The 14,702-nt window shown below is 35.0% G+C and overlaps 1 protein-coding gene across 3 annotated transcripts in view; it reads left to right on the top strand.

The window, feature by feature from the left end:
* CFAP54 (cilia and flagella associated protein 54) overlaps positions 1–14,702 on the top strand; it is a 100,701-nt gene that overhangs the window by 26,509 nt on the left and 59,490 nt on the right. For all 3 annotated transcript variants that reach the window (XM_068191677.1, XM_068191676.1, XM_068191678.1), the window contains 9 exons: positions 43–190; positions 993–1,070; positions 1,154–1,275; positions 4,389–4,562; positions 6,833–6,925; positions 9,317–9,502; positions 10,480–10,622; positions 12,634–12,781; positions 13,765–13,920. In XM_068191677.1, the coding sequence (XP_068047778.1) occupies positions 43–190; positions 993–1,070; positions 1,154–1,275; positions 4,389–4,562; positions 6,833–6,925; positions 9,317–9,502; positions 10,480–10,622; positions 12,634–12,781; positions 13,765–13,920 (1,248 nt within the window). The remainder of the gene's footprint in view (positions 1–42; positions 191–992; positions 1,071–1,153; positions 1,276–4,388; positions 4,563–6,832; positions 6,926–9,316; positions 9,503–10,479; positions 10,623–12,633; positions 12,782–13,764; positions 13,921–14,702) is intronic.

Raw genomic sequence — 14,702 nt, 5'->3', positions numbered from 1 at the left:
TCAATATGATATTTGTTCTATTATATTCTTCCTGTTAATTAGGTGGACTCAAGTGATCAGAATTTGAATTCTGTTTTGGGATGTGGTGATGATAAAACAGGAACAGATAATGGTTTTGTAACAGATTTACACTTGGAACTCATTCAGGCCCAACATCGAGTAGCTGTGAAACTTCTTAAAATTACACAAGGTAGGTTTCAATAAAGTTAAATAATCTTCAAAACTTGATTAGAACCTTATTTGCTAGTATATTCTGTAGTATTCAGAAATAAAGGAGTATCTGCTTTCTGGAGAGGAGCTGATGTTGGGCAGCTTGTTTGCCACATATAGACAGAAATAATGTACTGAATTTGCAGAATTTATATTTACATTATACTAGTCTGTAATTTCTACTCAAGCAGTGGGAGTTAAACCTTGCTGCAACTAATGGATTTCATTCCTAGACGGTTGTTGTATTTTAGTTATAATACTAACTTTTACAATGCCAGTAAAAAAAAAAAATGTTCTGCAGGTTTTTTTTTCTGTCATGCTAATTTTCTCTCCAGAGAATGACTTGGATATTTATTCAATGCTCAATGCTCTTTGTAATTTGAACTTCTACTCCTGTGAAATTGTCTCTGTATGTCAACAGATACTCCACTCTTGCCAAATGGCTTCTGAAAAAAACTCAGCTTGTTCTCTCATTCTTAGAGTTGTTTTGGTTTTTTTTTAAATTAAAACCTAGTATGAGTTTGACACTGCAGAGTTACACTGTGCCCTGCTCCCTATGATCAAAGAAAACCTCTCTTTTTCTGTGGTGTTAATATAACTACTAAAGATGTTAGGCAGGAGGGTGGAATATTTTTAGTGGCATGATCTGTACAAGAAATTCTACTTGAACCGAAAAAAAGAATGTGAGATGGAGCAGAGCTTTACTATAAGACTACATATTAACCTCTCACTCAATTTTTTGCAATAGCACTATTAAATAACAGTATTTCCTTCCCACACAGGTGCTCAAGTTGTTGACAGAAGTCCTAAGTCTAGTAAGTCTCATGAGAAGAATATTGAAGATTTCCAATATTTATCAGGTAAGACTTACTACTTAAGATTTTAAAAGTATAATAAATTATTGTCACGGTTTTATAAATGTCTTAAAATATCTGTTTTCTAGAGGAACTTATACTGAAAAAAATTAAAAGGAATAAGCTATCCAGAGCAATCTTTTTGATGCAAAAGGCTGCACAGAAGTTCCCTGAAGACTTAACTAATACTTCCCAAAGACAGCTACTGGAGGTAATAAGAAAAACTTTTGAAGGAATTTCTTTACCATTAGCACAGTTTTTCATGTTCTGTGTAATTAAGACATGTAATACTACTACTTATAAAAACAAGAAAAATGGAAGGAACTTGAGGGTCATCGCGTGTTTTTAACTTCTATTGTCAATTTTTTTTCCTGAGAAGTTTCAAAGAATAAAGTGACCTTAAAACAAGGAAAGAGCACATCCCCATATTTTGTGCATACATGCAAATTTCAGGAAACCCGAGAATAGATAAGATCTTTTCTTCTATACTGTATCTCCTGAAATTTGCAGTTATGAACATAGACCTTGCCAAAATGTCAATCAGGTTTCCTTACTGTAACCTTTGACATTGTTCTTCTTTTGAGATCTCCAGGTCTTCTTAGAATACTTTAGCTGGTGATGATGACATGGACTTTATTTTATTCTTTCTAAAAAAACCAGTTTAGATATTGGGATTTTGCAATTATTGGAGCTAAAAGCAGAGTCTTCCTGGGTTCATTTCAGTCTCTTGAAATCAATGAGAGTATTTCCATTGATATTTGTGCCAGCATCTGTCCATGAAAATTGCCTGCTCATCAACAGAGCTTGAAATTTCTTTATAGCCTGTACAACAGATAACAGAATCTGCAATTTTTACCATATAATATATGAAAGAGTATTTTAAACAAGGTTACTAGAAGTTGTTTTTCTTTTAAGTGCCACAAATTTGGAAGCATGATAAGTATTACATATATTTATTACACCAGAAGAATGCAAAAACTGAATCAGAAAATGCATACATTAAAAATACCTCTCATATATTTGTAAAATATATGTTACTTATGAAAATCATATCAGATGTTGTGATATAGTATGCAAATTATAACTGTAGTCACCAGTGAAGACTTACAAGTATTTCCCAAGAAATACCTGGTTATCCCAAACAAACATTTACCAAGATCTTACACTGACCTTCACTACATTTTGCTTCTATGCACTTTTCACCAAGAAAAATGTAGATAAAAAATATAATATATCTGCAGGTAGTTACCAGAAAATAGCAGAATTCATTTTGTCTGGACAAACTTAGCATGATCTCTTTTGATATTTGTTTTGTGATGAAATATTTAATTATATGTTCAATTGATTTTCTTGCTTGAGGTGGATGGTGCTCACTTAATAAGCAGCAAATCCATACTTTTATTTTCATGCTTTTGCTTTTTTTCAGTTGTAGAGTTTTACATAGAATTGCATCTTCTGGTCTTCTCTCCTGTAATCAGCACAATATGCTACAAATCTGTTTTTATTATGTAGCAAAATAGGAAGCAGTTCATTTTATTTTGAGAAGCATACAAATAACAATTTCTCATTGCAGTAAAGAACTAAGTAGATGTGGAAGCTTCTGAGTCATAGGTGTTTACTCAATTGCATCAAACTGCTTAATGAACTGCTGTGCATTTTTATTATTTCTTTCACACTTGTTTAATTCTTTCTTCATGTCCTGTATGTCTAGTTGGAGATCCAAGTTTTTACAGAACTGGATACTCTGGTAGTTCTCATTGGCCAGTTGTAATATTGAATTTATGTGATTAAGTTAATATCATGGTGCAAGTCTGTGACAGAGGCAGGGATAAAATGTATTCTATCTCAGGTCAAGAATTTGGGGTTTTTATGGTGACATTTGGCTTCCTCAACCACATGATTATTCTTGCTCATCTTGCAACACTGCCACATTTATTATCTTCCAAGTTCTACAATTACTGAAGTACAGGTCATGCAGTACCACTCTCAGTCACAACACCATCTTTCTTCAACCTGGGAGCATTTTCACCCTTGCACTAATCAGAAACATATCCTCAGACAAGAAGGAGTACATGATACTTTTAATTAAAAATTGTGTCATAGGACTGCTTACCATGGAGAAGTATAGTTTTTAAGGAAGCAATGAAGCTTCAAACTGCTGATTGCAAAAGTTGAATGGTTGTGTGATGGAAAGAGTCACCCTGTATCTTGTTCTTTATCTTATATCCTTCCTGTAATGTGTCCCACTAGGGTGGATGCAACCCTGATCTAAAGGGTGAAGGAATGAGGTGGAGTGGTAGGGCTGTGAAAATGATTAGCTATGCAAAAGGCTCTATTATATATTAACTCCTCGTTTAACTCATTTCACCATAAACCTGAAATATTTTCATAATTTTTGGACATGAGATTCCAAGATTACTCAGTCTGTGATCTGACCCACTATGGTGTAGTCTTCTAAATGTAGGAGGACAGAAACAAGGAACTGTTAAGGTGCAAGGTTATAGGATTGTCACTGAATTACCAATAACTTGGAATTTTTTTTTCATTTTATCTTTCGGACTCAGCTCAGCTTAAATCCTTGGTCCAGTGTAGGGTACTAAAAGCCTTCAAATAAAATTTCTAGTTGTAGGAATATGTAATTTTTTGTCTCTACACAAAATGTAATCCTTGTTCATCTCTGTGAGTTGGTCTTTTTGGCTTTGATATGTACTGAACAGCTGTCACAAGTAAAGATGCAGAAGTACTAAGTTCTTAATATTAGATTGCCAAGTTAACTGGCAGTGAAATCAAGGTGAAGAAACCTAGCAATTTGCTATTCAGTCAAGTAAGAGAAAATTGTAGCCTTGATCTCCAACCAAATGGCCACATAATAACTGTGTTCAGGGTGTCCCCAGGTCTTTGACAGCTGACTCTAGAGGAGCTGCTTCTACAGCTCCTCTAGAAATTCCACAGATTAGGTTTCCAGCTCTCTCCTAAACAGGAGTTGATATCTTTTTTGTTTCTTGTTGGAGTTAACTGCTGGCTGGCGCTAATTGCTTATCAACATTATATGTGATCACTTTCTTTTTTCCTATAGGTTCTTCCAAAATGGGATATGCTTCTTTCATAGGTAACCCTGCATTCTCTGATTATGAAATTATTTTGCATATATAAGCTTACACAAAGTACCTTCATCCTCATTTAGGATGTAGGATAATATGAAAAGCAACTGAAAGTTCTACATAGCAGTGAAATTTTCTATGACAACTTGAAAACAATGTATAAAATTTAAATGTGATTGTTATATTTTAATAGTTTTTTCTTTTGTTTTCATTTCAATTATAGGAAGCACTAACTTTAATTAAGCAAGTTGAAGCTGAACAAAGTGCATTATATCGCAGTCTCAAAGAAGCTATGAGCAGCAAGAAAAAAAGCAGGACTCCTCCTCCTCCTCTGTTACTTTCTAGATCACATTGTTCCATGACATTTAAACCAGCCCCATTTGATTCAGATATTCAGGTAATGTTTTTCATGATGACTGCATAAGAAATAGCCAAACCATACACAAGAGAAAAAGTTGTTTCAACAGTGCTATACCAACACATTTTTCTTTGTTCCTGAGCGGATTATGTTATCCAGACTTAATTAAGTATCCCTTTTTTTTTTTCCTCTGTGAGTCAGTTTTCCTCTGTGACTCACTGTTCTGATGTTCACATTTGCATGAGACTTCTTAATCTCGTGCATCATGTCACCTGGTGCTTCTGTTGTCTAATACTTACTTATTCCAAATATCAAAAGCAAATTTTCTTGCTTAGGGGTTGACATACTCCTAGTTACCCTCTGAAAAGAGACAAGACGCAAAAAAGTACAACACTGAAGTCTCTATTAATGAAGTGTTGAAGTGACATAGTTCAGGTGGAAATAATCCCCTTTCTGTTGAACACGTAGAGCACAGGACTATGTGGATCATAGGGGGTATTAGGAGAGGTCTCTTGTCCAACCTTCTGCTTGAAGTAGGGTTGGCTGTGAGACTGAAACACTTTGCTCAGAGCTTTATGCAGTCAGTTCTGAAAACGTCCAAGAACGGAGACAGCTTCTCTGGAAAGTGTGTTCCAAAAGGGCAACATGTTCATAGAAAACTTATTTTCTTATGTACAGTTGGAGTCTACCTTGCTTCAATTTAGATTTATTGTTTTTCCTTCTCCTACCATTCACTACTGTGAAAAGTAAATGGCGTCTACTTCTCTCCCTTCCTCTGCTAATCAAGTAATTTTACCACAGAGGCCAGTCATGGTGGTAAGCCCTGATTTGCCCTTAGTAAATCCCTTCTGACTGTTCTAAATCACCTTATTCTCCATCCCTTGTCCAGAAAGGATTCAAACATGCTGAAGTTTGAAAAATTCATTAGCTGCAGTTTTCTTGAGAAAGAAATTTTCATAGTGATTTTGCAAGCTTTTTCAAAATAATAATTTGTATACACCCAGTAGAAACTTAGATCTTATTAATTGTGGTAAGAATATTTCTGTGAACAGTTGTTTCGTAACCTGCAGCTTTCTTGCAGTTTTATTACTAAATTTCAAATAATTTTATTGGGGAAAAGTTCATCATTTTTGTCCATACTGAATCTAAAATAAAATTAAAAAAAACCTCAAAGTTTAAAATTTGGTAGTTCATTTGTTTTAGTATGTGTTCCAACTTCTCTTTCTTTGATATAGGAGAGTGAATGCAGCATCTTGGGCCGCTAGATGGCGAAGTGTGAATATTATTTTTATAATCTGAGGCCAGGTAGTCTAGGAGACATTTTTTTTCTGAAGTTAACACATAGCTGTTGAGCAAACAGGAAAGGTATTTTTTTAATGTAGAAGTTATTAACTGAATACTTCAGATTTAGTTAGTTTCTTAGGATAAATATGTGCCTCGGATTTAATTAGACATATATAGTTCTTGTACTAGGAGTCAAAATACCTGAGAGATTTTCAGATCTTAAGGCTCATTTGCTGAAAATAGTCTCCTCCATTTCAATAACACCTTGTGAAAAACAGTCAACAGGGAAACATCAACAAATGTCATAATTTAGACTTCTGTACGGCCTTTGATATGGTCCCACATGACATGGCTGATCTCCAGATTGAAGAGACATGGATTTGATGGGTGAAATGCCATTCAGTGGATAAGGAATTGGCTGGATGGACACAGCCAGAATTGTAGTCCATGGCTCTATGTCCAGGTAGTGGATGGTGATGAGTGGGGTCCCTTAGAGCTCACTCTTGGGACTGATGCTCTTCAGTATCTTCACTGATGACAGACACTAAGATCAAGTTCCGCCTCAGCAGGTCTGATGACTCAACAGAAGGAAGGGATGTCATACCTGCATTTCTTTTGCCTGATTTTAAGGATCTGTCCTCAAGTAGTGTGCTAAATAGGAATGCCAACTTTAGAAGAACACCATTGCAGGGGTAATAACGGATCAAGGATGAATAATGGATCTAGGTGACTTTAAATCTATGACCTGTAAAGTCTGTGCTTTGGGATAGCATTGAGGAATAGGTAACTCAAGGTGGGGTTAGGATAATGGAGAATCATCTGTTTTTATTCCCACTAGTAGTATATCTAGTTTTCCAGCTAAATAAATTAATTGATGTTTTTAGTGCAGTTAGACTATACTTTTTTCAAAGTAAGTCGAGTTTTTTTTGCAGAGACTGTTTTCAGAAAATTTGTACATTCTACATTAGGCAAAAATTGGAAACAATAGTGTGCATCAAGTAATTTTATTCTCATTTTCTTCAAAGGTTTCATGGTACTGTATTTTGGGCTCTGTAGCAGGAGGACGTAATACAAAAGTAAGGTTAAATAGCAATAAACTTCAAAATTCAGGAGAACAGGTAAGACAGAGGTAAAACTTGTTTAGTTACTTCTCTCTTCCTGTTAAAAAATCCAACTCTAAATCTTTCTCTCTGACACATTTTTTAAAATCATGTAACTGGCTAAGCCTTTTACAAACTCTTCTATCTTTATGCCAAAAAGCTTCCAGGAATCTTTTTTGAATAAGAAAATTAATTACTCAAAAGCTTCAAGATTTAAACAAATCTGTACCTTGTTATAAGTATGTTTTTTTGAGTAATATATAAGAAATGCCAAAGCAGAAGAAAAGTATATGAAGTATTTCTAGAGTGTGCTCCAGACACTACTCTTTCCAGGAATTCAAAAAAAGAGAAATTCTAAACAGATAAAAATTCATTATTCTTCTTAATTGTGTAACTTCTATCAGCTATTTCTTCTAAACAAGACATTGCCTTACTTAATGCTGCCAGCATGATAATATAACTTTTAAAATAACCTTCACATTCAGACACAGTTTATTTCTAGGTTCATGCTCTTTCCCTTTCATTCTGTGAACATGTGGTATGGTGAATTATCCCACACATCTTTAATTACTTATGATTGATCATGTTGACTGTGTGGGTACTTCTACTTTATTTGTTCATTACAATTTGACCTTTAATTTTTTGGATTTTTTTGTATGTTTCTTTGTTTATTTGTTGTGTGGTTTGGTTTTACATTTTTAGGGAGTTTTTTTTTTTTCCTTTGAAACACATCCTGGTGTTTCTGCACAGACTGAGAAAATTCTGGTTTTCATTCACTCATGCCTGCTATTGCATTGTCCTCCTGTATGACAACAACGAACCATCCAAATACTGTGCATTTTGTAATTTAAGAAAGGAGCAAGAAAGCTTCAACATGTCCTCTTCAGCTTCTATAGTCTAACCCTTCATTGATCACCTCAGTGATCATTTTTGTATTTGGAAATCCTTATTAAGAGTTCTGTTCTTTGCAGGGCAGGTCTCTTGTGCTTTGTGACAGAAAAATGATGTCACCCTCTTTTGCCTGATGTTTCAGGCTTTCCTGGCTTTGTAAGCAAGCTCTATACTAACACTGATAGACTTGTGTTTGGTGACAGAGAGGGAATCTGCACCCTTTGTTCCCCTGGCTCCTCTCCTTAAAGGAAAGTGTATGAATAGAGAAGGTGTGTGTAGGTACTGGCAGTAGAGGCTTTGATGTTATTCCTGGTATTCTGATCATCAAATCCACAAAACCGAGCTTCCTGTGATGTTTAGTGAGTTAGTTTCAATATTTCATTCTGTATCAGGTGAATTAAGTGTTTGACAGGTGACTTTCACCCCACTGCCAGCTGTTTTTTTCTGTGAATTTGCTGCAGTTCATTCAAGCCACTGCCCATCTTAGCTCTGACAGGCACTGGAGACACACAGACCTGAGGTTAACCATACACCTCTGCAATGGAACTTCTGTTTGCTTTAGGATATGCTTTTGCAAAGTGCTGATCTGCAGACAAAGTCTCTATCTGCTGACTTCAATAAAAAATGTTCAGAGTTCTTGGAGATAGAATTATCTATCAACTAATCATAAAGGGATGTTGCAGACTGTTGTAAACTTATTTCTGGTCTGCTAGTTCAGGATTCAGCCCCAGCATCCTGAAGGGATTTCAGTTGTTCAAAGGTCTCCTTATGAAGGACAGACTTTTTGAATACGAGCATTGTGTTGATGCTGCATTATGATGATCTCGATTCTCATATTATCCTTCCATCACTGTCACTTGTAACTTGTTTCAAGACCCTTGAAGTCTTTAAATCTTCCTTGTGTAAGTCAGCTTGGTCACAGAAAGGAAGGTGGGAAATCCTCTTAGGAGTGAGCCATGATGTTAAAGTGCAGGTATACAATTACTTGAAGGAAAAATGAAGATCTTGAAAGTATATTGTTTGCTTCGCAGCCTCCAAAGTGCTGTTAATGGTGCTGGAAAGAACCAGAGATATCTCTGCCTATATCTCATACAAGTAGGTGCCATGTATGAAGGAGAGCAGTATGGTCTTTGTCTGGAAGCACAGCTCAGGGACAGAGTGTTTCAGCTCAGTAACTGCAAGCATGGGCAATCACTGTGTGAATGTTCAAATGGACACAAGTATCTTAGAAAAACATCAGGTCCTGGTACTTCACTGTTCTTTTAGGTTATGTGCTCTGTGTACACATCAGCATTCCAGAGAAAATGGATCCTTTTTTTTCACCTACCATTTCATTGTTTTCTCATCATTTTCAAGAATTTAATGCAAGAATCTAGTACATTACATGCTATTAATCTGGATTGTACTTTGACTGTATCCAAGACCATTAAATAGTTTGTTTAATAATAAAAGTTTAGAATTTGAGATTTGTTTTGATATGTACAGCGAGTCTAACTAGAAAAATATTTTTATTGGTAGATACCGGCAGATGGGAAAAATCTCTTAGAAGTACAAGGGTTAGATGCCAATGAGAAATACATATTTGCCGTCGCAGCATATTCTTCAGATGGAAAACTAATTGGGGATGCCATTGGGCAAATGACTAAGCCAATCCTTGCCTATCCACCCCTTTCTGCTACTACTGTTCGAGCATATCTAACTCAGGTAGGGTTAGGATATGGTAATGGACACCTACTTTCATTTGGTTGTAATTACTTGTTCTTGTTTTCAGTGGTTGTTCTAAAACTGCATCTGGTAACAGCTTGAGACGTTCTTGCCGAAAGCTTGATAAGCACAAATCACAATTTTAACATAAAAATAGTATATCTAAGTAAGTTAATTCTTAATTCAAAATTATTAGAAATGTCAGGTTAAGTGGAAAGGACTCAGATAGTTTTCTTACCCATCTCTGTTTTACAGTCTGCATTTAACTTCTTTCTTTTTTTTTATAATTTGGTTTTTTTTTTCATTTTTGTGGTTGAGACTAAGTACTAGAAATCATCTTGTTAGACATGATGGAATAAAAAATGTTATTGAACTTAGCAGATATCAAAGCCAACCATTTTCATATTGAAATAAGTTTTGTAGTATCTTGTGAAAGACCACAAAGGTTGTCATATCATTATAATTTTCTGTGTTCTTACAAAAGAGTATTTAAATCAGATTGTGACACAGAGAAAAGTGAAATTGTCTAGTCATATTGATAGATCATGGGGAACAGTTAGAAGCTTTCCTAAAATATTCCAGTGTAAGACGTATCCACATGAATTTATACCTACTTAAGTTTACATCCTGCTATTCAGAGCAGAAGGGCATTCTGCAGTATTAGGAAAAGAAAAGTGAACCTAAGTAAATTTATATGCCTTCAAGAACTGCAGCACAATGCCTGTAAAGTTTTCCACACAGGGCTGTTAGAGCATTGGTCAGCAGTCAAGGACCCCCTTTGCTTTCTCTGATGCTAAATCTGAACCACACTAATATTAGTAGAATCTGATTTTTGCTGCATGTATTTTGTTCAACTGTGTCAGGATATTCTTAGAGAAACTGTAAATTTACATGTTGTGGGTAGTTTTGAAACCTTATTTATCCTGTAATTTTGTCTGGCTTACTTATTCCATGTCAACTCACTCTTTGTTTTGTAGGTAGCCTATCAGACGGGTAACTTTAGATTAGCCAGAGCAGCGTTCTCACCAATGTGGGATTACTTTGTTTCAGTTTCTTCTCCACTGCCTCCCAATGCAGCTGTAATTTCTGCAAGTAGTAATTTGACTATATCTGAAAAAAGGTAATTGGTGAAACAAAATTAAAATCATAATTAATTATCTATCATTATTTTTTTATTGTAGATGTGCACATTTTATCTAGAAGAGTTCCAACTTGTGGAATTTTGTTCAGGCTTGTGATATAAAAAATGTTCTGAAATAAAGGTTTATAATTAGCAGAGGATTTTTGCTATTTATGGCACTGATAACATTTACACACCTAATTCTTTGTAATGGCTGTTTTCTTAAGATAATTTTGAAACATTTCCAAAGTGGGTACTAGTTTTGTGTGATGCATTTTCGTATGCAAAAGGTATCATATGCACTGGGTTCTTGACTTTCCAATTAAGAGAGCAATAGATATCAGAAATTGTGAACAGTTTGTCAAGGACACCAACCAAAAAAGGTAAATGCTTGCTAATTTTGTTTAGGGGTGGTAATATAATGTGCCAATAATCATTGCATATGCTAAAGGGCTTTAGAGGTATTTAATTATTTTACGAAAAAATTTCAGATGCTCAACCATAATTATTGAAGGTTTTCATCACCCAGCTAGAAACTTTGTTGTTACATTTACTAAAATTCAATAGATCCAGGCTCAGAAATACATCAAAACTCAATTTATTCACAGATAAAAGACATTTCAATGAAATAATAGACATGAAATATTATAAGAAAAATAGTTTTATATGTAAATCAGCTATTTATGATTTGATAATGAATTAGCATCCAATATAACTGAATAAAAATAATAAACTTCAGTGTCTGCCCTTCAAGTGCCACCACATGTCTGATACCAGGCATACAAATGCACCTAGGGTCTTGATGTTCCATGCCATAGCCATAGCAGCAGTTAGGATTTACAGCCTGTGGACTGCATTGGTGCTGGCAGAGAATCTCTATGAATACTATTTCCTGACTATGTGGGTTTTTTTTTAATCTATCCCTGGCCTAGGCGACAAACCAGGAATAGTCATTGTGCTGTTTTCTGCATTTGTTTTGTCATTACTGTTTTTTCATAAGCAATTTTTTTAACACATCCGTCTCTAGAGATAACATTATAATGAGTCTGTTTTCAGATAAATCAGATGAAGACAGAAAATTTTAAGCAGCTGTGCGATGCAGTTTTGGGGATTTTGCTTTTCTGATGGTTATGGCCAAGCCTCTTTTTTTTTTTTTTTCCCCAATTAACATGGAAGATTTTCACAGCTGCGGTATCAGGTAGTTTCAATTTTACTGAGCAGTAGGTAAGAAATTGGACTCACTAAAGGGACAGCAGAGGGAGCCTGAAGGAAAGAAAACCTGTGTTTCCAGCCAGAAGCCCTGGTGGTGGTATCTTGGTAATGTCAAATGAGTGAGTGTGTCTATTTGATCTTCCTTCTCGAGTTTCAGTCTCTTTCAGGAAATACAATCCAGAAGAAGGAATTTATTTCTTGTACTTAAAAATCGTAGGATTTTTCCTGTAACAAAAATAGTAAAAAAATACCGCAAGTACAGATGTCCCTCTGTGCCCAGGAAAGAGGAAAAAAATCTAACCAAAATATGTCTTGACAGAAAAGCAGGCAAAAGAGACTTGTAATACAAGACATAAATGTTGAAAAGGAGTCTGTTAGTAATGCTTAGTAATGGGCTTCACAACTGCATGTATCATTGTCAGAATAGAGAAGAACAATGTGTAAAAGGAGACAGTGAAAACAAATGAGCTGTTGCATCTGAAGTTTTCAAAGACAGTTCAAAATTATTTTCACTGGATTAAATGATGCAAATAAGGAAAAGTTGTCTTAGATTAGTAGAAAGTGGATAACAATTTCAAAAGAAGTCATAGTTTTATTTATTTAGCTTTTAATTTAGAAATTTTAAGCAAATTTTTCAGTTTTGTATGTAACTCTTATTTCCAGAAGAAATTATAGTAATCCTTTTTGTCCATAATTTTAAAACTAAAGACTTCATTTTATTATAATGCAGTGTCAGGCATGCAAGATCTGCATCATAATTAACATGTTTTTACCATTCTTTTGCTTTTGTATTTTGTAGGTTACGTTTTGAAACTGTATCTCAGACTTCTCCTATTACCTTGCACCTCTTTTTGAGGAGTATATTTGCTGTTTCTGATACTAATGTCGTGGAAGGAGCACTCTTCTGTGATTCTATCTGTTCCAACGAGATATTTTATAAGGAGCAAGTATGTGTGGTTTAAAATAATATACTGGATTTATCAGCTTTATTTCATCAGCTTTATTTCATCATTGCAAGATAGATGTGGCAATCAACTAATCCTATTTTCAGAATACTCCATTTTCTGTGGGTTACATGGCCTTTCTTTCTGAACTATTTCAGAAGCTGTTGGTTATTTACATCCTGCTGGAATGATGGTTTCTGAATCAGTTATTGCCTAATCCAAAGCCCACAGATACCTACTTAAAAGGATTTTTCTTGACTTCAGTGGTGGTAGACTGTAATATAAGAAAGAAGTATAATAATTGTTATTTTTGTCCCATTAAGGTCTACCTTGACTTTTTAATTTTAAACATTTATGCTATGTAATACATGTATTTTAAATAAGATGTGACTTCTAACAGGGTTTCATGGTTTTAATATAGTAATATTTTATTTCAGAGTTTTTTATAGTATAATGGCATGTTAATGACAAAAAACATCCTTTCTTTTTTATTTGGATAGTCAAAATTTGCCACCTGTTTTACTGCATTCCTATTCTATTCCTTTCTTTGCTGAAGTACTTGTAAAAAAATGTGAGCAGTTGATTACTCTGTGACTTTACAAGATCAACTCTCACTTGCAAGGACTGCAACATATAACTTGAAGGGAAAGGAAGGATTTATCCTTCCCTTGCCACCTCTGAGGGGCTAGGATGTGAAATTTGCACTCCACATAGGTTGAGGTTATTAATCAGCCTCAATTTGTAAATTATATGAGTAAACTCAGAAGGCACAATTAGATCAAGAGCAATAATTTCCTTTCGTATAAGGAATAATGTGGTTTTTAGTATACCTCTAACAGGTGTAAATTTAAATTAATTTTTAAACTTTTATCTTACTTGTGGCTTATCCTGCTTTTTAAACTGCAGTAACATCTGTCTTCTTCCACTCTCTAATTATTTAAACAACGGAATGAATATTTAAATCAAAATGTGTTTTTCTTTTACAGGTAGCTAGATTAGCAGAATGTGAAAGAATGACTGTGGCAATTGAACTTAGCAACTGGTTGAACGATCCAAGCTACACCCTGCAGTCTATTGTACAGTGTTATGGTCTCCTCGCCCCACTTATTTATCACAAGATTTTTTTAGTGCCAGTAGTTCAGGTGAGAGCATTTTAAGACAAAGCAGCTGTCAGGTCCTGCAGTTACAGTGATTAAAATTAAACTTATAATCGGCAGTACAGATGGAGAGCTAAATGTCTAGGCTTTGAATTCTTAATAGCTGATGAAAAAAAAGTGTTTTAGAGTTTTATATGTCCCCAATGCATATAATTTTGGTGTAAGCTGCACACATTCTGCTCTCAATATGGTGAAGTAACTGCAGAGTATCAGTTGTTTCTTTAGGGTGATTGTTGATATTGTAAACTGTAGCAGATCTACAGTTTAGTCCAACAATGTAATTTCTACTTGAATGTTATTTGCAGATGGCATTTTTTTTTTTAATTCAGAATGTTTGCTTCATATACAGTTTTGTTTTTTTCTTAAAGAAAAGAAAGCTATTCAGTGTTTTGACAATGCAGTCTTTAGTTTTTAGGCATGTGCTCCTTTCCAGAAACGAGTACCTTCTCTTCAAAAACAGACTACATTTTATGAAACAGCAGATGTGGTTTTTAGATTCAGCAAGCATATAGTAGAAACATGCACATCTTTTTCCTGTACTTCGGTAGCCTTTTTAGGTAGCAGCAAAATGAGTATATTTGCTCTGTGAGAAAGAATGAGATGACTGCACTGTAGGTGAGGCACAGACCAGCAGCATCTGAATATGGCAGACAGAGCAGGATGCTGGTAAGAGGATCCAGGACAGTCCAGAGAACGTGAGGTTATTGGACTGACCCAGGGTCCATCCAGGAGGAAAAGTCAGGAGGTGCAGGAATTGAAGCCAGGGG

The sequence above is a fragment of the Anomalospiza imberbis genome, chromosome 5 (genome assembly GCF_031753505.1).
Source record: "Anomalospiza imberbis isolate Cuckoo-Finch-1a 21T00152 chromosome 5, ASM3175350v1, whole genome shotgun sequence".
NCBI lineage: Eukaryota > Metazoa > Chordata > Aves > Passeriformes > Viduidae > Anomalospiza > Anomalospiza imberbis.
Note: the sequence above shows the minus strand (reverse complement) of the source record. Positions and strands in the feature narration are given on the sequence as shown.